The 21,168-nt window shown below is 37.7% G+C and overlaps 4 protein-coding genes across 5 annotated transcripts; 2 read left to right on the forward strand and 2 right to left on the reverse strand.

The window, feature by feature from the left end:
* LOC126800342 (fasciclin-like arabinogalactan protein 7) lies at positions 1 to 1,890 on the forward strand. Of its 2 annotated transcripts, none has more exons than XM_050527696.1 (2): positions 1 to 215; positions 858 to 1,890. In XM_050527696.1, the coding sequence occupies exon 2, from the start codon at positions 909 to 911 to the stop codon at positions 1,662 to 1,664; it is 756 nt and encodes a 251-aa protein (XP_050383653.1). In that variant the 5' UTR covers positions 1 to 215; positions 858 to 908; the 3' UTR covers positions 1,665 to 1,890. The 2 variants fall into 2 exon arrangements, with proteins under 2 accessions (XP_050383653.1, XP_050383652.1); XM_050527695.1 differs by having other exon boundaries at positions 3 to 252.
* Positions 1,891 to 3,225: 1,335 nt separating this feature from the next.
* On the forward strand, positions 3,226 to 7,729 carry LOC126800339 (fimbrin-5-like). Its single transcript, XM_050527692.1, has 14 exons — positions 3,226 to 3,312; positions 3,466 to 3,636; positions 3,855 to 4,093; positions 4,182 to 4,353; positions 4,456 to 4,494; positions 4,604 to 4,672; positions 4,780 to 4,896; positions 5,224 to 5,435; positions 5,853 to 6,008; positions 6,105 to 6,304; positions 6,620 to 6,786; positions 6,872 to 6,968; positions 7,236 to 7,327; positions 7,517 to 7,729. Exons 1-14 carry the CDS (start codon positions 3,226 to 3,228, stop codon positions 7,727 to 7,729), a joined length of 2,031 nt encoding a protein of 676 aa, XP_050383649.1.
* Positions 7,730 to 8,112: 383 nt separating this feature from the next.
* On the reverse strand, positions 8,113 to 9,164 carry LOC126799936 (BTB/POZ domain-containing protein At2g04740). The gene has a single exon (XM_050527199.1). The coding sequence runs from the start codon at positions 9,072 to 9,074 to the stop codon at positions 8,478 to 8,480; it is 597 nt and encodes a 198-aa protein (XP_050383156.1). The 5' UTR covers positions 9,075 to 9,164; the 3' UTR covers positions 8,113 to 8,477.
* Positions 9,165 to 9,632: 468 nt separating this feature from the next.
* Positions 9,633 to 13,192, reverse strand: LOC126798774 (uncharacterized). Its single transcript, XM_050525828.1, has 8 exons — positions 13,052 to 13,192; positions 12,172 to 12,840; positions 11,776 to 11,892; positions 10,873 to 11,051; positions 10,687 to 10,780; positions 10,494 to 10,571; positions 10,271 to 10,372; positions 9,633 to 9,988 (listed from the first exon to the last, which is right to left on the reverse strand). Exons 2-8 carry the CDS (start codon positions 12,652 to 12,654, stop codon positions 9,818 to 9,820), a joined length of 1,224 nt encoding a protein of 407 aa, XP_050381785.1. The 5' UTR covers positions 12,655 to 12,840; positions 13,052 to 13,192; the 3' UTR covers positions 9,633 to 9,817.
* Between the last annotated feature and the right edge of the window lie 7,976 nt (positions 13,193 to 21,168).

Below are 21,168 nucleotides of genomic sequence, written 5' to 3' on the forward strand. Positions count from 1 at the left end.
CCAATTAATCCTTTTATAATTTATTCTTTAGAAGCCTCTTCATTTCCAAACCACCAGGCACCAGCTGGTGCCATCCCCCACTGCATTTTCTTGCTTTTGTTTGTATCTCACCAAAGTCACCACCTTTGCTTTATATAGTTCCATTTTAGTCTTTATTGCATTACCATTCTCTCCTCAAGAACCCAGTTTTTCTCTCTTGAGTTCCTCTGCTTGAGGTCATTGTCCTTTGGTTTCAGGGCTACATCTTTCTGGGTACATTCCTTTTCACTACTACAATTCTCTCAGATTGGTACTCTTTCTTAATTGGTATTGTGTGGTATAAGTGGTAGGATTTTGAAATGTGCTGATCTAGATCTGATTTTGTTGATCTGCATTGTGTGACTGCGGACTCTTTTTCTTGTTCTTTAGAGATTTCTTGACTTGGGTTTACTGTAAGTGCTCAGTGTCATGCAATTAGATCTGGGTTTTGCCATTTTTGTGGTTTTATCTGGTTTTAAGTACTGCCTGAATGTGTTGCTCGTGGCTTGTCATGAATAGCTGCATCTCTTCTTTTACTGTAAATTAGATCTTTATAAAACTACTTATACCCAGTTTAATGGCCAAGTTTGCTTTTTTACCATGTGTTCAACAGGATCTGGATTATTTTCAGTATATATTTTAGACTGTTATTTATGCATAGATTTGTTGAGCATAGTAATGTTTGAACATTCCTTGGCACTGGAGGAAGAAGGTGAAATGAAAAAACTTCAGATCTTGAAGTTTTGATTGCAACAGACTGCTGCTCATTGTGTGTGATTTAGACTGTTAGGCACTTCTTGTGAAACTGGGACTTATTTCAATTGTGGCGATTGTTGCAGGAATTTGGAGTCTGGTCAGATACTGAAAAGTATCATTCAATATTTGGAACAATGGAACTTCCTGTGGTTTTCGTAGTTCTACTTGTTCTATTCTCATCAGAAGCATATGCTCAAAGTGCCCCGTCACTCTCTCTAACCCCTACTCCAGCCCCAGCACCAGCTCCCGATTTCGTGAACCTCACAGCTTTACTCTCTGTGGCCGGCCCTTTCCACACCTTCCTTGGCTTACTTGAGTCCACCAAAGTGATTGAGACATTCCAAGACCAAGCCAACAATACTGAGGAAGGCATAACACTCTTTGTCCCCAAAGATGGTGCTTTCACAGCTCTCAAAAAGCCTTCTTTGTCCAATCTCACTGCTGACCAGCTCAAATCTCTTGTTCTATTCCATGCTTTGCCACATTACTACTCTTTGGCCGATTTCAGAAACCTCAGCGACATGAGCCCCGTGGCTACAATGGCTGGTGGACAATTCACTTTGAACTTCACTGATGTTTCAGGCACTGCACATCTTACCTCGGGATGGTCAGACACAAAAGTGAGCAGTGCTGTGCATTCCACAGACCCTGTTGCTGTTTACCAAGTTGACAAGGTTCTTCTTCCAGAGGCAATCTTTGGTACTGACATTCCCCCAACCGCAGCCCCAGCACCAGCTCCAGAAATTGCTCCAGCTGCAGACGCTCCAGAAGCTGCAGACAGTGCAGCCTCATCTCCAGGATCTTCAGCAGATAATTCTTCTTCTCACAGAATTGTGAGTTGGGGTCCATTGGTTCTGGCGATCTCAGGTGGACTGGTCCTTCTCTTGTGAGGAAAGGAGCAATGAAAACTTACCCTTTTTAAGTTAAATTAAGAGGCGGGTTTATTGGTATTTTGCTCAATTGGTTTGATTTGAAACCATTTTTTCTGGACATATGTTACTGAATGAATCTCTTCTGTTTAAAAGAAATTGAAGTGTACTGGTATGAGTAAATGGCATTATTGATTTGATCTATTGTTTATATAGTAATAGAGAAGAAAATATGGTTTGTACTGTTTTTCCTACTTGCATACTATTATTAAGAGACTAATATTATGTAAACCCGATTAAGATCCCCCTATGGAAGTTCCACATGGTGCCTGAAAGCATGGAAGTAGAAAGTGCCAACTTTGTGGGAATCACTTGACAAAGAAGCATATCAAAGTAATGAAACTTAATGAGGCTTGTTGGGATAACATGCTTCATTGAGACTCTTGGAAATCCGCCGCCCACCATGAAGGTGATATCTGAAGATTAGGGAGGAAAAGGCTAGGACACAGAATGCCCCACAATTTCAAGCTTCCACAGTTTCACATCATTTTTCAGAGTTCAAACCCAAACCCTCTGTTTCATCTAGAAGATCAAGTTGGTTTCTTGAACAAGAAGTAAAAGCTCTTAAAAGTATGCTTATGTGTGATGAGTACATATTTTACAGGCTTTCATATGAACAGTTCTTCGAAGTTTTGTCTAATTTGATTCACAACTCTTCTTTTCTTCTTTCAATCAGAGATTTGATATAAACGAACACAAAATAAGAATTTCACATAGGATAATATTTCAATCATATTATGGGAGCAAGTTATTATTTTCATCGATGAATTTAACTATAACTTCAAAGATATAATCAGACAGTCTAACCTAAAACTCGTACAAATCGTGTGAGAAAGACTAATATTTTACGGTGTCAAAGTAATTTCAAAACGGATACTTACCAATTTAGCATGAACCTTCAAATAAATGGACGTTCCCACGAAAATGGTTTGAAAAAAGAAGGGTGTGGTGTGTGTTTGCATCCAATATTATTAGGCAATTCGAGAGAGACATAAAACTGAAGCCTCTCCTTCCCCTGCTTTCTCACTCCCCTGTCTCTTCGCGCGTCCTATCACCCTGCACGATTTTCTCTCCAGTCTCTCTCTTTCTTTTCCTTTCTTTCATGAAAACACACATATTCTTTGCATCTCTTCATTTCTGAAACCATAACTACAACAACAAAACAATGAGATACCCCTTCTATCCGAGTTTTGTTGATTTGAGTTTTCTTTTCGGAGCCAGCTTCTGTGTTAAGGTACATGATACTCATTCTCTCCACGTCCGTTTCGATTGTTATGTCCCTTTGTTTCTTTCACCATATAATTTCCATTTATCGGTCAATCATAAAGACTACTTCTTAGATTTGCATGCACGTTCATTTTCATATAGGAAATTGTTCCTCAGTTTTGTGATCTTTTTCTTTTGTTGATATACATGGATCTGCTGCGGTTATCTCCTCGAGCATTATGATGTTTATGGCTGTGTGTAATTAGTGGTTATCGTGTTTGTGCGATCAGTGTTAGTTTTGTACACAAAGGCCAGGATGTCTAGCTTTGTGGGTGTTGTTGTCAATGATACAGAGCTGCAAAGCCAATTCACCCAAGTTGAGCTTCGTACCCTCAAATCAAAAGTAAGCATTCAATTCTGATTTGTTCTCAAAACGAGTTCTTGTGTTGTGTATAATTTTATAAATAGATATGTATTCGAAAAAACTTACATGATAGAGTACTAGTTTTTGTTTTTGTTGTGACATGTGAAATGGGATTTGTTGTATTGTTTGTAGTTTCTTTCAACGAAGACTCAGAATGGCCGCGTCACGCTTAGTGATTTGCCGGGTATTTTTGCAAAACTGAGGGCTTTCAGTTCAATGTTCTCAGAAGATCAGATTAGGATCATCTTGGAGGAGTCAGGTAAAGACAATGGTGAAGATCTTGAGTTCGAAACATTTCTGCAGGTAAGTATTTGAAGCATATGAGTAATTGAGGTGAATTTTTGGTAGTGGCAACAAGGATTTGATTTAGCTAAAAATGAAATAGATTCAACAAGTTGGATCTTGTGAATGAGTTTGTTTAGGGTACATCATAGACAATCTTGTTTGTTTTTTCAAGTGTACATCATGCACTCACATTCGTTGAATACATTGGTCGTATGAAAATTGTATGTGTTTGGCAGGCACATTTGCATTTGCAATCCCGTGCATCAGCAAAATCTGGTGGTTACAAAAGAGTTTCTTCATTTCTCAAGGCAACTACTACAACTGTTCACCACTCGATCAATGAAAATGAAAAGGCTTCTTATGTTGCCCACATTAACAGCTACCTGGCAGAAGATTCGTTCTTGAAGAAGTATCTTCCTATAGATCCAGCTACAAATGCTTTATTTGATCTTGCAAAAGGTGGAGTTCTACTATGGTAGGGATGCTGGAGCTACTCCATATTTTCTGTTCATATGTTGACAGACATTTTCATATAGGTTGATTATATAAGTTGCTTCATGTAGTAAGCTCATCAATGTAGCGGTTCCTGGGACGATAGATGAGCGTGCTATCAACACAAAAGCAGTCCTTAATCCATGGGAGAGAAATGAAAATCATACGCTTTGTCTAAATTCAGCAAAAGCTATTGGCTGCACTGTTGTTAACATTGGCACACAGGATTTGGCTGAAGGAAGGGTAAGTTGAGCACCATGATCTCCCCATTGAACTTCTTTGTTTCCCACTTGGTCTTAGCTTGCCACATTTTTCTCAACTTGCTATCATGTGCTTATTTTGCAGCCTCATCTCCTGCTCGGCTTGATTTCTCAAATAATCAAGGTATTCAGTACCAATACGTTCTTGCTAATGTGTCTCTTAGTGTCTTTAAAATTTTGGTTAATGAAATTAAAAAACTACTGACTCGTCTTTCATGTGGTGGCAATATCAGATTCAACTGTTAGCTGATCTTAATCTGAAGAAAACTCCACAGCTTGTTGAATTGGTGGATGACAGCCAGGTTGTAAAGCTTTTTTTTCCCTTCTAGGCTTGGTTAAATGAGGGTGGAGATTCTCTGGTTATATTTGCTGATATGATATTTACTTCGGTTGTTCTGTAAATGGACAGGAGGTGGAGGAGCTCTTGGGTCTACCACCAGAGAAGGTTCTACTAAAATGGATGAATTTCCATCTGAAGAAAGCTGGATATGAAAAACAAGTGACAAACTTCTCTTCAGATATTAAGGTAATAGCAAGCTGACCTTTTATTTGAGGATGATAAATGTAGGCAAATAAATGATGTCACATATCCTTCCACATTGTTGACTATTAATCTGTTATTGGTACTTCCACAAACTTTCATGTTGTTAGTCGGCATGGCGAAATGAGTTTGCCAGCATACGGATAGGAATTCCTTCTTTTGATTGAATGTATTTGCCTATATTTACAAGTATTTTCATTAAGGTCACTGAAAATTTTAAAATGTATCATATTGCTTCTTTGCCTAAATCTATTAACATCGTTTTCCTCTTTTCTTGTCTTTGAATCACATTTTCATCTTATGCATTTGCAGGACGGAGCAGCTTATGCTTACTTGATTAATGCGATTGCTCCTGAGGTCTCAGGCCCCGCAGCCTTGAGTACAAAAGATCCATATGAAAGAGCAAAAATGGTTCTTGACCAAGCTGAGAAATTGGATTGCAAAAGATATCTCACTGCTAAAGACATTGTTGATGGCTCACCAAATCTTAATCTTGCGTTTGTTGCACAAATTTTCCAGCACAGGCAAGCAATAATTATTCCCAAGTGCTTTTGTTTAAATCTGCATTATGAAGAGTCCTTTCCTTCTTGTTTTTCACTTGCAGATTCTTCATTCTGAACTGATGTAATGTATTGATCACCATCCTCTATTCCTTTGGAAATAATATGCTGATTTGATATCCTCTATTTAAATTATTCTGTCATTGCAAAACATGCAACTGCTAGTACCTTGGCCACCTGGTAAACACAATCTATTATAACTTTTACTTAAATTTTCTGATCTGTCCTTTAATGGTCCTGATTTTTCAATTTATGTACGCCACAGCAATCTGCAAAGTGCCTAGTGCTTTTCTCTCTATATACTGTTTTTTTTTAACAACCAATTAATGGTCCTAGTGCACATTACTGAATTCTGTGTGTTGCTGTATCGGCTCTCTGCAGGAATGGATTGACTGCAGATAGTAAAAAAATGTCTTTCGCTGAGATGATGACAGATGATGCACAAACTTCTCGGGAAGAGAGATGCTTCCGACTGTGGATCAACAGCCTTGGAACTGCAACCTATGTTAATAATCTTTTTGAAGATGTTAGAAATGGGTGAGAATTCGTACCCGTCCTCACTCTAACTCTATAAAAGCACATGCATTTTAGCCTTGTTAACTCATGATTGAGTTATGTCCCCTTTGCATGCAGATGGGTTCTTCTGGAATTGCTTGACAAAATTTCTCCTGGATCAGTCAGCTGGAAAAAAGCATCAAAGCCTCCAATAAAAATGCCATTCAGAAAGGTTGAGAATTGTAACCAAGTTATAGAGATTGGCAAGGAATTAAACTTCTCACTTGTGAATGTAGCTGGCAATGATATTGTGCAAGGAAATAAGAAGCTCATACTGGGTAAGTCGAAAAGTTTTCCTTAAATTTTGTTTCTTTATGCTGCCACATTAGTCTTCACATCTGTCAAAACAACTCCAGCAGTTGTGAATGGTGATACACTGAACTAGAATTTTATGGCATCTGTTTGAATTTGAAACAAAATCTGAACTTCTGATAGCAAGTTGTGCCTTTTATTTTAGGCATTTTGTTTTGAGGATTTCTGCTGTTCCAAATTTACCTTAAAAAGTGTTCTGGAAATACTTCTTGGGCAGAGAACTGAAATTGGAAGCCATTTTTTTATGATAAGTAACAACCTTTTACTTCTCCTTTCCCCAGCTTATTTGTGGCAGTTGATGAGGTTTAGTATGCTTCAACTGTTGAGAAACTTGAGATCACATTCCGGTGGTAAAGCTGGTAAAGAGATAACTGATGCTGAAATTCTAGACTGGGCAAACAAAAAAGTGAAGAAGGCGGGTAGAACCTCCCAAATGGAGAGTTTCAAGGTAATCTAATACAAAACAGAAATACGACATCCATCTCATAGTTGGTGATTGATTTAGTGTTTGAGGTTTTTTCTTGAACTTTTAGGATAAAAACCTCTCAAGTGGAATTTTTTTCCTCGAGCTTCTTAGTGCTGTGGAGCCGAGGGTGGTCAATTGGACTCTTGCCACAAAGGGAGAAACTGGTATGCCATTTGTTTAATTTGTTTTTTACTTACTCTTGAATAAAGTTGTAGACCAGTTGAATAAATTCTTAGAAGTTTTATTGTTGTTGCTCAAGAAATGAATGTATTAAGCTCACCTGTTCCGGGCTAGTTCCTACGGAACAATTTACTCATGCATGATGAATGCAACTCTTAAATAGAATCACTGGGAAATGTTTCAATTAATCTAAGTTAAATTTCTTCTGCTATTTTCTGAGTTGCCTCACTCCATTATCATCCACATTGCAGAGGAAGACAAGAAGCTGAATGCAACATATATAATTAGTGTCGCCCGAAAGCTTGGTTGCTCCATTTTCTTGTTACCTGAGGACATTATAGAGGTAATCATATTGTAGCCTAGTAATGAATATGTATTAGTCTTTTTGACTCATACATGAAAGCATCAATGATTTCTTTATCATTAGCTTAGTGAACTTAATTAGGCCAAAACGGCTGTATCCCTTGCTGTTATGTATTATTAGGTATGTTTGAATGACATTCCAAGTGTTCCATCTGCTGTGTTATGCCAGGTAAATCAGAAGATGATTCTTATTTTGACAGCAAGCATCATGTACTGGAGTATGCAGCAAGCAGAAGGAGAATCAGAGTCGGGCGCTGAAAGTCCAGAGGGTTCCCCTACTAAAGCTTCTGATGCTGGTGAAAGCGAAGCAGGTTTGGCTAGTGAAGTCTCCAACTTGTCCATCAATGACGATACTAGCACTTCCGAGCAGACAGAAAATTAATCAGGAGAAAATGAAAAACCACTCAAGTGGTCGAAGGATGAAAGGATAATCTTCTTGAGAACAGGAATGAGAGGAAGCTTGTTTGCAATTATCAGACGCTCTCTTGCTCTTGATCTTGCAGGGAAGTGAGGCTCATAAACCAGAGGAAAAGGAAAAGGAAATTTTTTGTAAATTTGTTAGATTGATTTTCCTGTTAGGTCATATATAAACTTTGGCATAATTTGATGAATAATGTGAAGGGGGGAAGTTATATTATACAGAAAAATATTTCAGTTTAGATTTTGTACTATTTTCAACTCACAGCTTGCATGACAAGCAACAAAGAGCAACTGAAAAATCAAAATCATGTTGATAGAAATAAACAGTGGCAAGAACTGAAGCAGAAATGCAAATCAGTGAACTCGCATCCAGAGATAATTACAGAATAGTTTTTACATTTCGGCTACACTGTCTACACAGGAGAACATGAACAATGTTTCTAGCGCGTTCGAACCTATGAGGCATGAACAATGGCCAAGGACATGCTCATATTTCTGTGCCGTCTTGCATTCATTCACGATCTACCTCAATGACATTTTGACAAAAAAAAAATGGCAACTCTGAATGAGCAGATATGTGACAAGAGACTTCTACTGTGGAGGTAATGGGGAAATGAGCTGCTCCTATTGGAAGCTATGATGTTCATCTTGCCGCATATCCTGATAGGATGAATCTAACAAATTCAATAGTACATGGTGAATAAATTAGTTCAACTCTTCAAGCCTACATGTGCCGATATGCGTGTTCCAGTAAATCCCAGAACTACTTCAGGCCAAACAAAGTTGTACGGATTTGAGCCCCTTCTAGCTTTGATCAACTTTGTGCAACTCAACTGCTCCAAATAGGCCCAATTAGCCGCACAGCCCAAGAACGTCTCTCTCATCGCCGCCTGCAGCGGCGGCCTGGCCTCAAACGCCTTCAAAAGCTTCCTCACCTTCAAATTCAGCGCGGCGTAATGACACCGATCGCCGTCAAATGTATGCTCCTCGCAAATAGCGCCGCTCTCCAGCAACATACGCGCCGCCTCAAGATGTCCGGCGAGGCAGGCGTAGTAGAGCGCCACCGAGTCCCAACGGTCACGCGCGCTGACGTTGACTCCGGACTCGAGGAGGTAGCGGAGGCGGTCGCCGGCGCGTGAGGCCTCGAAAACGTCGCCGTTGGGGACTTTCTTGAGGGGGAGGGAGGAGGCGAAGTCGGCGGCGTCGAGGTCGATCCCGTCAAGGTCGGGATCGATGGTCCATGGTCGGCGCTCCGGGGACATTGGGTCGGGTTTTGGGGGTTTAGTGATTTGGGGTTTTGGGTTCATTGTAAAAATGGAAGCTTTCAGTGGGTTCGGATGAAGTTTGCATTTTTATCAGTGAAGGATACAAGCTTTGGGGTTGGAGGGAGATTTGGGTTGTGTAGCTTTATATATGGGGTGCTAGTTTTGAGTGAATATACCCAATATAGAAATAGAAGACAAGTCTGAAAAATAATTGGAAATGATAATATTTCCCTATTTATTGGATTCATTATCAATGAAGGTTCATTGACAGAACTCAGAAGAAAACAATATAAGCTCGAGGGTTGTAAAATCCTATTTTCATTTTCTGTTGGCCCCCAATTCTTCAGAAAGAAAACATTTTACTCTAGACATGAGTTAGGGACATCAGTAATTTGCTTGAAGATTTGCACTTGGTATGTGCAAGTAACAAGTCACAACTAGTCTTATAAGCTCAAGGGTTCAGCAGGCATTTTTTTGGGAATAACCATCAAACAAATTCACATCGTGAACAGAAAATTAAAGAATTAAGGTTTCCTTCACCGGAATAATAGTGTAGGAACAACATTGAAGCAAAAATTACAGGGCAAGCAAGCAAGTGCGACTACGCCCTAATTTGCAGTATATATGGTAACGGTCAGAAATGTACATTGATCATCTACTACAACACATCTCCTAATAATAGACAACAGGGCAACTCTCTTTACTTGTTCGTTCCCCCTTTTACAGGAACAAACAGGAGGAGGCAACAAATTCAGTTTTCTTCCCTAGAGGAGCAACTAACTCCGCTAGGTTGAGTGACATTCCGCATTCTGACTTGATATGTTACTCTCTTCCAATTTCAGGGAATTTAACCGTCTAACTCTCTGATCAAGCTCCTTCATCACTTCCGGTTCTTGCTTTTTCCTTTGCTTCGATATAGTGTTGGTTGTAAACGAACCTATCTGATCAAATGCTACCTGGAAGCATTATGACAGTGCATTAGGAGAAATCCAACAGTTCCTTCTACAGAGTTATAAAACAACGTATAGTAATTTCTCTAAATTCAGCCGACCTTTTTAACATCAGCTATAAAATAAAGATTGATGTATTCTCTCTACTAGTGGTCATGATCCATTGTCAAAAGATATATTTGGAGATATTAAATGCATGTTATGTCAAGTTTTTCAGTCTTGCAAATCACTTAAAAGCCTTTCAAAAAAAAAATCACTTAAAAGAGCAAGCACAGACAAACATGTTACCGTCAATAGCTCATCAGGATCAAACAGATGATGCGTGGTTTTCTGCAGAATATTAATGACATCTCCAACATGATGGGTTAGAAGCAACTCCTGTTCCTTCATCTACAATTTCAAGTCATGAAATTAGACAACCTTTTCATGTACTAATTTGTAATGATTAAGAAGCCAATAGTAGTAAATATTCACAAATAATACCAGTCAAAAAGGCTATAATTTATTATACCTTAAAGATTGCCAAAGCCACATGAAACATAATTTTCGCACCTTCGTAGAATAGGACATCCCAAACCCTTAGTGTAGTCTTTTGAAGAAAAAAAAAACCGTGGACGTATTAGCAACAGGAAAGGCCACAAACACTTTCAGTATGTTACTATATTGAAGTAAAAAAGAGAGATAGAAGCAAAAGTGTATCTAACCTCTGAAGGCAAGCTCTTAGAAAAGAGGCACAGAAACCACTCAGTGGCAACAAGGGATACATCAAACTCCAATGCTTCCAAATGCGCCGCCATCCTGCATTGTTCTTCAGATTTTTAGAATATGTATAGAAGAAATACAAGCCATTTCAGGCTAAGGCTCTTAAATCAGAACAACAACACACCTACCTTGGACACATTTTGGCAAGGAAATCCTTGAAAACTCTTTGTTCAACATGGCATCCAGATAAATTATTAGTATAACAGTCATTGACCAAGACATTTTCCAGCAGAACAGCTAGCATCCAAAATGCATCTTCCTCTGTCTTCATCACGAGCAGTAAAAGTGCTGCAACATAATTTAAGCCCTGCATCAAGAAAGTTGAACCATTCCAGTTTAATTGCTGCTACTATCTTGGAAAATACTTCAAATAACTGAATATGATATTCTCCAAAAGCACTACACAAACGACAATGGTCCCCAAGCGTTGTGTGATTACATAAACTATTCCAGTCGATTCCTGCCGAAATATTTGAACACACTAATACTACAGTGGGTGCATAAAATAGAACCTAATGAGATTAGGGTGTGTCAAGTTGAGCCATTGAGGACCAACATAATGTTTTTTCCTGAATTCTCTCTACATTTAGTTGCAATTCAGAGTTTCAAACACGGGACCTTTCCTTTAGAGTGGTACATGAAAACATTTCTCATTAAAAATTTCATCTGAAAAACCAAAAGAGAACACAAGAAGAGGAGAGGGTATATCAGTTGGATGTGTTCTACTTGTGTTGACTTTTAGGAAGAAAATCACGGACTGAAAATACCTGAACATAAAGTAGTTGTCCAATACATTTCCTACTTATACTTACGAATATGGTAAACCAGTATTACAATGACAACGTAGAATTGCTAAACATACTGCAAAGTCTGAAAAATGCTTCCATGAGCCATGACAAAAAGAAACCAAATCACACGGCAACATTATTGGTTTTGAACATATCAAATACTCAGTCATTTACATCAATGATAAACTAGAAAGCTAAAAAATGTTGCCTGTATATTCTTGACAAGTATCGGAGGAGACTAACCTGACAATAGCCAACTTCTGAATCACGGAACGAATACCCAACAAGAACGCGACGAAGAGCAGCATGTCCCTCAGGGGTGTCCAACCATGGATGACCAGGGAAGGTACGGGGCAAGTCCTGCACATACATACAATCATTGAACCTAATCAATCACAACACAATTCCTACATATATGATATAAATTTTAAGCCTGAAAAATGCTGATCATCACAGAAACAACTAATGAAGCATTTCACAAAGGGACGGATCACAAGATCAGCCACACAAGAAAACTCTTATGTTCCTAAAACTCACACGACAGAGTCAAACCCGAGAACCACTTGATAAAAAGAACAGTCAAGATCCATCAATCACCACAAAACCATGATTGCAATAAATCCAAAGACAGAAACTCACATGATCAATCTGCTTGGTAGCAGGCGTGACCTTGCCCTCCACAGCAATGGTCAAGTCATTGTAATAACTCTCCGGCACGGTGGACTTCTTCTTAGCGGCCCCGGAGAGCGAAAACCACACCTTGGGACGTAGCACAGGGGGAATGCCCTTCCTGATCAACCTCTTGAGAGTAATGGCATTGGCCAAAGCCGTAAACTTCAACGAAGCCTTAAGCGATTTGCCTTCGGAAATGGACTTGTGCAAGTACCAATTGGCTCCCTTATTGGCCTCCATTGACCACCAAACCCTGCCTTGCTGCCTCACCTTCTCCCTCACCTCGTTCAACACATTGACGTCATCCACATTCCCTTCCACCGTGAAGCCATAAAGGTCCTGAAACTTGACCGTCAGATTGGCCCGCCGGGCGTGGATGCTCGGCCGTAGGATTGGGATTTGAGCTAGGGATTCAAAGGACAGCTCTCTTTTGTGTCTGCCTCCATACATTTCTAGGAGATCGACAAAACACAAAGACAAAACAACAAGAAGAACCAAGACGGGAGGACCTTTTTGTGTTTCAAACTAGAGAAGCAGACAGAACATGAACTGGGTCTAGAAAGTGGGGAGCCTCAAGAGGCTCTCTCTCTCTCTCTCTCTCAAAGACTTTGGCTTTTCTTGCAGCTTCTGTGGTTTCTGCAAAAGTCAGGCACAATATCTTATCTCACCAAATTCTTGTGACCTTTTCTGACATGAATTATAATACTATTATAAACCCCAAAATGCCCCAAATCACAATGTTACTTTTATAAAAACCCAGAAGAAGAGGGAGGGAAGCAAAAACCCAGAAGCAGATCTTTTGGGATGAAGGTGAAGAACCAGAGGGAGGGATTAGGAAAGTGAGTACCTGAAATGGGAGTTGATTCAAAGAGGGAGAAGATTTTTCTAATTTGAGATATAATTAAATCAAGAAATTGCGGTATTAAAGGGGGTAATTTAAGCTTCGACACAACAGAAAACAAACGAAATGGATGGTCTGAGCTTCCCGAGTGTACAAGAGGAAATGATGAAGCAGGGTTTAGGGTTAATTTGTTTATGGCTTATTTACTAGAACAGCAGTGTAGATATTTTTTGCATTATTTTTCTTTTGCATACTTTTTCCTATGCTAATTTTGAAGTTTCAGTAACTTAATAAATAAAATACAATAGCTCTAATCTGGTTTCTTATATGATTAAGTTCATTATCTTACTGAAGCGTGACCACATAAATTATTACATTTGAATGCCTCAGATCTTCATGTGCAAGCGAACTTTTAACATAACAATTTTTTTCGTGAACAGTAGTATTGGAAAGTTCATACATGCCATTATTTTAATATCAATCAAAAGATTAATAAAGCAAAAGAGCAAATTATAGTATCAGAAATAATTGTAAGCTTATTACTTCAATATCTTCTTTTTTTGGTTAATTATTACTTCAATATCAGTAATATCTGAATGAACCAGAAGCGGTTAAACGGAAATAACAATATTCTTGTGTCCCTTGAATGTACACTTTAACTTGAAAATTAGGTAAAAAGTACTGTCCTGCATGTAAAGACCACCCTGTTTTGACTTGGGACAGAAATTAACAGCTAAACAAAGACTAAACTGCGGTAATAGTTACTAATTAGCTTCATTACAGCCTAAGCATTAGGTTCAAAATTAAGGAGAGGACCGTTGACAAGGCACGACGCGTATTGGCTATGACACTTTGGAAAATGCTGTTTCCGTAATTAAACGCTCAACGATTTACTGTTTTACGGGGCGGGGGAATTGTTTAACTGTTTTACTGCTCCGACGAAATGATTGACTGATTGCCCGAAGTGGTAGTGAGCTGGCAGGCGAGAGAGTCGTGCCAAGTGACCCTTCATTTCAGATCACGTGGCGGCGTCTTAGTATAACCTGATCTTGATCGAGCACTTGCCACGTCGCCCCTGATACTAAACCGTTCGATTGGTCGTACGACAGCATTTAGAGGTGACACGTGTCCTTGCGGCTCCATGGTAGGACGCACCTCACTGGAGCTAACTTTAGCGTCTCCGTAAGAGACATGTGGCATAGTGTGGACTTTTTGGGGAGAGTTTGGGCCGGCCTCCATTGTTACATTTACAAAAGATATTGGGCTACTGTGGACGACGGTAAGGGCATTTTACAACAAAAATTAGGGGTGGACATAAAAAACGGAAATTCCGATCCCGTCCCGATCTCGTCCCGAAATACATAGGGACGGGACGGGACAGAAGTCTAAAAACGTTCGTCCCGTCCCGATTCCGTCCCGTTTTATAATAGTGGGACGGGACGTGGGACGGGACGTGGGACGAATAATTTCTATCACGCTTCGTCCCGTCCCGTCCCACCTTTAATAAAAACAAAAATTCTTATATATTTGTATTAAAATGAAACTAATTTATGTTCTTAATAACTCCAAAATTATTTCAACTCAAATAATAATGCTAAATTATAATATTTTGAACATAATATGTATTTTTTTTGTTAAAATTTCATTATTAAATATTACTTTGTTAATGAAAAAGTAAAAATATAGGTTTTTATTTAACTTCATAGGAAGTTGGGATTTGTCCCGTCCCGTCCCGATCCCGTCCCGTCCCAACCGGGATTAATCCCGAGTGGGATGCATTCTTAAAAACCCTCGTCCCGTCCCGATCCCGTCTCGATTCAAAAGAGTGGGACGGGACGTGGGATGAGCCCCGTCCCGTCCCATCCCGTCCCGTGCCCACCCCTAACGAAAACTGATGTGTTTTTTTTACACTCACCTTGTTTTCCTGTTATGGGTAGGAATCCAGTCATACACTGCAAATTCTTCAATTATGATGAGTTTTGCATGCTATCAAATGTTTGTGATTACTGCAAACATTGTCAAGTGGAATGATGATTGTTGAACTGTATGATGAGGCTTAGTATCCTTGCGAGTGAGCATGTCTTCAATATCCTTAAGTGATATATACTTGATCTATTTGTTATTTAGTCGATGATTATTTTTCTTAGAAGTACGTCATTCATCGATTTTTGAAACGATATGTACCCCGAGATTAAACTAGTACGTACTGTATTTCATTATGCCGACTTCGATTTGCTTGAGCCGAGTCTCCTAGATCATTAGCTTCATATCTACGGTTATTTTACTTATTTACCAACGATTACTTAAGACACAATTCATATGATCTAGTTCTGCCATGGGCGTTCTCTGTGTGTCGACCAATCTCGATCATCGATGGCATGGTGACATGCACACAACACGTGTCAAGTTAAAGGGTCAACGGTGCGCTGGCCTTCGACCTTCCGAAACTTAAGTTAGTATCCGGAACGAAATTTACGTTCGAGAGTTAAGGACTTAGGAATACATTACTTTTTACAGGTGATCTACATGGACCTTTTATATGCGCATTGGGAGAATTACTAAGCTATTCCTTCAATGTGGGAATGTGGACCAGCTTAAGACGCATTTACTGTTCAGGCAAGCCACCTTGGGCGGCGTCAATGGCGAGGTTCCGATCGGAGATGTTGTTACCTTGCTAGCTGTTATGGCACCCGGCAACCGGAATCATAGGAGATTTGGCCGGAATCACCTTGTTCAGGGGAAGGTGTTAACAATGATCGATGACACGGTGACCAGTATCATTACACGTACACGTGTTCTCATCTATCAATTCTTTCCTTTAATACAAAGACAGGTCCATAACTTGTATGCCTTAAGCAAATTCACCGTCGATTTTGATCGATCAATTCCGAAGAATGTAGTTACTAATAGTAACTAGTAATCAATAAAGCTATCCAATTTATCACTCGATCGGATTTGAAAATTGTTATATCTTCATGCGGATCTTTAATATTAATTTGTTAACTGTTACGAGAGTTTCCAAGAGTTACTTTAAGATTTTTGTTTTTTGGGTTAAAAGGTTACTTTAGGATGTCATTACTTCTATCAGTTCTATAATTATCTAACACTAGAAATGATTATCAATCATGTTGACCAAGGTAAATGTTTAATATATTATCAGTTAGCTAGGCCATCTAAACGTGACCACGAAACGAATGACAAAGGAAGAGAAACGGTCCAAGATATCATTTCATCATGAACGCAAATACGCAAATCAATCGAGGACGAGGACCTAGCTCTATCCTGAGAAAGTATCAACTTTGTGATCTATTTTAAATAGCTACGTGACCCCACGACCCCACGACCCCATCAGATCATGATCGATATAGTATTTGTTAGGAACGTTTTTACAATGACACCTTTTTTTGACCATATATTTCTGACTAAAGTCTTTTTTACTCGGTAATAATGGTATTTCTGATCATATACACTTGTCCGTCGGAAATACAATTTTTGGTCGGATTTTATTTCCGACTAGTAGCTGATCCGTCGGAAATTTGGTCAGAAATAAATAAATACAATTAAGTTTCTATTTGGTCGGAAAGTTGTCGAAAAAAAATATAATCATTTTCGATGATATTTGTTTAGTCAAAAAGTCGTCCGAAAAAAAAAACATCTCTGATTAACCTTTGTTTAGTAGAGTAGTTGTCGAAAAACTGCGTAGTTATTTCTTATGTAAATAACTTTTTTTAATTTAACGAAAGATGGTCACATGACATAATATAATCAATTAAAACGGTTTTATTTCAATAAACAAATAAAGAGCAAACTATTGCAACAATCTTATTAGACATATTTGATAGTTGTTTAAAAGGGGTTTGAAACCCAGTCTCACTGGGAGGCTTACCCTCACACATGTTTTTTCATTTATTATATTATTAAAATAATTGTAAGGGTGACATAATGCCTAAACCCCATGCAAAAAAACAATAACATAAAACAACAAAAGGGAAACTCCTAATACACAAATTAACGAGAAGAAGATACAACTCAAATCATGGAGCACAGCAAGAGGCATTCACATTATAACGAACATCAATTCTCATCCCTAATTTTCCCATATTTTCTAGAGCCTTTCGATATCACAACTCCAACTTGCCAAACGGAGGGAACTGTAGACAAAAAATAATTAATTTCTCATTCACAGAAGTAAGAAAAACATGCACATAACATACATTTGCGTAACTAAAACCAAGACAGACTAAAAACACAATACCTCATTCGTTATTAACTTCTTCCCTGGTACGGTTTGCATATGTGCGTCTTGTGTGCGAATCTTCTTCTTAATAAGGTTCCTCTTCATTATTTGTCATTTCAAAAATAGTTTTAGGTTTAGTCTCCACCACGACACTCCAATTACTATTCTTTATTTCTTCAAGCTTTCAATTATGCAGATTACAATTTATTGAACTAGAATCCTATTTAATTCCCCTTCGTACGTCGCTTAAATAACTATGGCTATGAATTTTACTTATTATCATGAGTTTGTGTTGCAGGGTGCTTCTTTAAGTTCACCCCAAATGACACAATCATTTCACCTACTCATGGAGATTTTGAAGAGGAAAGTGCACCTTGATTATGAGTCGGTAGTTGTCAGACAATTTATCTATCTACTTATCACCTTTATAGTCATCTAGAAATATCTATATGAGGCAATGTAGCCTCTAAGTGACTAAACTCTTTACTGTTGTTTTCTCATATCTCTTCACTATTTCTATTGTTATGGATGTTAAGGATGATGTCTTGCATTGTTTGTACTAGTAGGGATATTATGGATAATATATTTGTTATGAATGAAATTTCGTTTATCTAAATGTTCATTGTGCATTTATTTTCTTCTTTACTTGGTTTGAAATATATTTATTTCAATATCATAATTAAAATTAATTGTAATTAAAAATAAGAAATACATACGATCAATATAGTTCTGACAACGCCGGTCGATAAAACTGTGATCCGAAATAATACGTGAAAAAAAGAACATCCGACGGAACACTAGGTCGGAACTAAAATGGTCATAAATAAATATTTCGACAATGGTGTGGTCGAAAATACTTCGTCGGAAATGATATTATTCCTGACAATTTTCCAACGAGAGTTTTTTGGTCGGAAAAAGTGACATTTACGATAGAGCTTCTGACCTTCAATTGGTCGTAAATGGCTATTATTTCCGACCAAAATGGTCGGAAAATAGCATTTGTGATCAGGGTAGTACCGACCGAGCCTGATCAGATTTATTTGGTCGGAAAGAGTATTAACGACCAAATAAGGGTTTTTTTCGACCATTTCCAGAGTCTGAAAATCATGTTTTATGTTGTAGTGGCTGCTATGTGCTACCCTACTACTCCATAATTACCTATTAATCAGATATTGTTGGAGTTCCCCTATCCCAATTCAAACATATCGAACTCGAACAATGGTCTTCAAAGCAAGGACTAAAATATTCATAATGTTTTCGATATTTTTCACGAAAGTTTCCATTTTTCGGCATATGGATATATCTATTTATATACCAAGCATTTTTTAATGGAAATTTTCGAAATTTCCCGAAATTTCCTGATATATCTGAAAACTTTTGAAATTTCCCGATATTTTCATAATATAGCCACGTGTCAGACCAACTTTAAATAAAATAAAAAATCATTGATTAAGAGAATCAAACCTCTAATCCATCTTTTTGCAAGCACAAAGTTATAGTCAACTCTACTACACCAACTTATTCTTATATATGGCTCTTTTTATTATATATTGCATTTCCTATCTCAACATTCATCTAAAATTGAAATAAAACTAAACTAGTTGTTAAGAGGAATCGAACCCCTTTGGTCTATGAGGAAGCAATGATGGACCTTACCCTTACATGGGAAATTTAACATGTCTTATCCACCATATTTATTTTCTAATGAAATGCAATCTAGTGAAAACATATAGACACAATCTGATGCACAATCTTCACAAAGCTATGGTTATGGTCAAAGTCGAAAAATGTTTGATTCAAACGGGAACTACCAGTATCACAACCCATAGTCAATCACCCACGACCCTTATGGTTGACATATAAGTCAGTATATGCAAAATTAGAAATGAGAGGTATAATTTAATGATTACTCTTCACAATATACTCAAGATTTTACTCAAATACATGATGAAGATAATGAAAATTTTGTACCTCATAGTTCATTTATGTGGTTCTAAATCACTCATGTAATTTCATGTTTAATGTATTATATGTAAAGAAGGCGTGATGAGCTAATCTCCATTTGGATAAATATATATATATATATATAAGTAAATTTTTAATAATGCTCGACAATTATTTCACCTCAAATTACTATAACTCACTATAAACTAATAGTTATATAATATTTCTTATGACATATAGTAGATAATTGATGAAATAAATATTTATCAAAGTTTTCATTCAAAATTTTCATGTTTTTATATAATTTTTCATCAATTTACTTAATTATTTTTTTAAATCAAAATTTCTATCAAAATTTCTAATTTTCAGATTCTCGATATTGCTGATCTCGCCGAAACTTTAGTTCTTGCTTCAAACACATCACTTCAGCAACTAGTTCTCTAGAGTTGATGCCTTCAGATTTTGAAAACAACCGGCAATAAGAAAAGGTATATAAAGACGCATCGTTCATTTCTTGGTGTTCAACGTAGAGATTAGATCGAAGTGGAGACTGATAGTCTCGAGCTTATTAGTGATGACGGGATGTGTTCTGCTACGATTGTGGAAGACATTATATGTTCCGTTCTCTTGGTATTTCTGCTGTGTGTGTGTTTTACATTGATGGATACAAAAATACCTATCAATTCCATATATTTTTTTAGTTCTGTTGTTCGAGAATCGACAGGGAAGTTCTTTCTGGCCGGATTTGAGATTGATCCTCAGTTCCTCACTGCTTCATATATGTTCGTTATTTGATACGCACGGAATCAACGCACTGTGGATGTAAGAAATACTGTGAAAGACGTTGAGGTTGTATACTTGTATCTTTCAAACCAAAACCGATGTTGCTTAACAATGTCCCGTACCCATCCAATTGTCCTTTCCCTTTTTCCTTTGTGAGGATGTATAGATGCCAGAATTTTTGAGTTGGACTTAATGCTCCATAAACCAGGCCGGTTTTACTTGATCACCGATCACCATTCCCTTCCCTTAATGCTCCAATAACTACTTGATCCTTCCCTTCCCTTCACAAAAAAAAAAAAAAAAAACACACACACACACACATTAGATCCTTTTTAGATTGATATTAGATCATTTAGTGTCAAAAGCTGTAGGTTTTTAAGCATCATTCTCACTACGTTGTAGTCTTGTAGTTGTCGGGCTTTCCTTTGCCTTCTTTTCACAAGGAAAGTAGGAAACTCTCTCGTAAACTCAGACATAACATTTCTCTACTCTCGACACGCTGAATCAATTGCCCGGAGTTCAAATGAACCACCATTTATCTAATAAACGATGTATATGTGCCCAATTCATATAGCATTGGACTGATTGGAGAGTCAATCAAAATGTCCTTCCAATTAAAAATAGAGTTCTACCAATTAATGGGTTATCTCTATGTGAATCACAATGATCATTAAAGTAGAGAATAAGATGATATAAACTACAAAGAACTTGCATGCATGAACAAAGCAAACTACAGACTGTCCTTATAGGCATGGGAAAATCTATGTAGGGGGCTTTATGGGCTAGCTAAACAAAAATTGTATCCTTGTCAAGTTGGCAAAGTGGAATTGTTAGAGAACTCTACTCCTAGGCAGGTTGTTCGATTCCTGCTTCCTTTCTTCTTATTTATTTTTTTGTATTCATTTCTCCTTTTGGTTTCTTACAATATTTTCTATTAGTATTTTTACTTGTTTTATTTTATTTTATGTCCATTTCTTCTCCCTCAGTAATTGGTTAATGAGGAAAATATATATATACTCTTGGATTGTAGGTTTATTATTTTGTATATGACTCAAATATCATTAAGAATATAAAATTTTAGAAGTAATACAGACAAAAACGAATTCGTATTAGCAACTTTACTTTAGCATACACCAAATTTAGGCAAATAGGGGACATG

This window comes from Argentina anserina, chromosome 6 (assembly GCF_933775445.1).
Source record: "Argentina anserina chromosome 6, drPotAnse1.1, whole genome shotgun sequence".
NCBI lineage: Eukaryota > Viridiplantae > Streptophyta > Magnoliopsida > Rosales > Rosaceae > Argentina > Argentina anserina.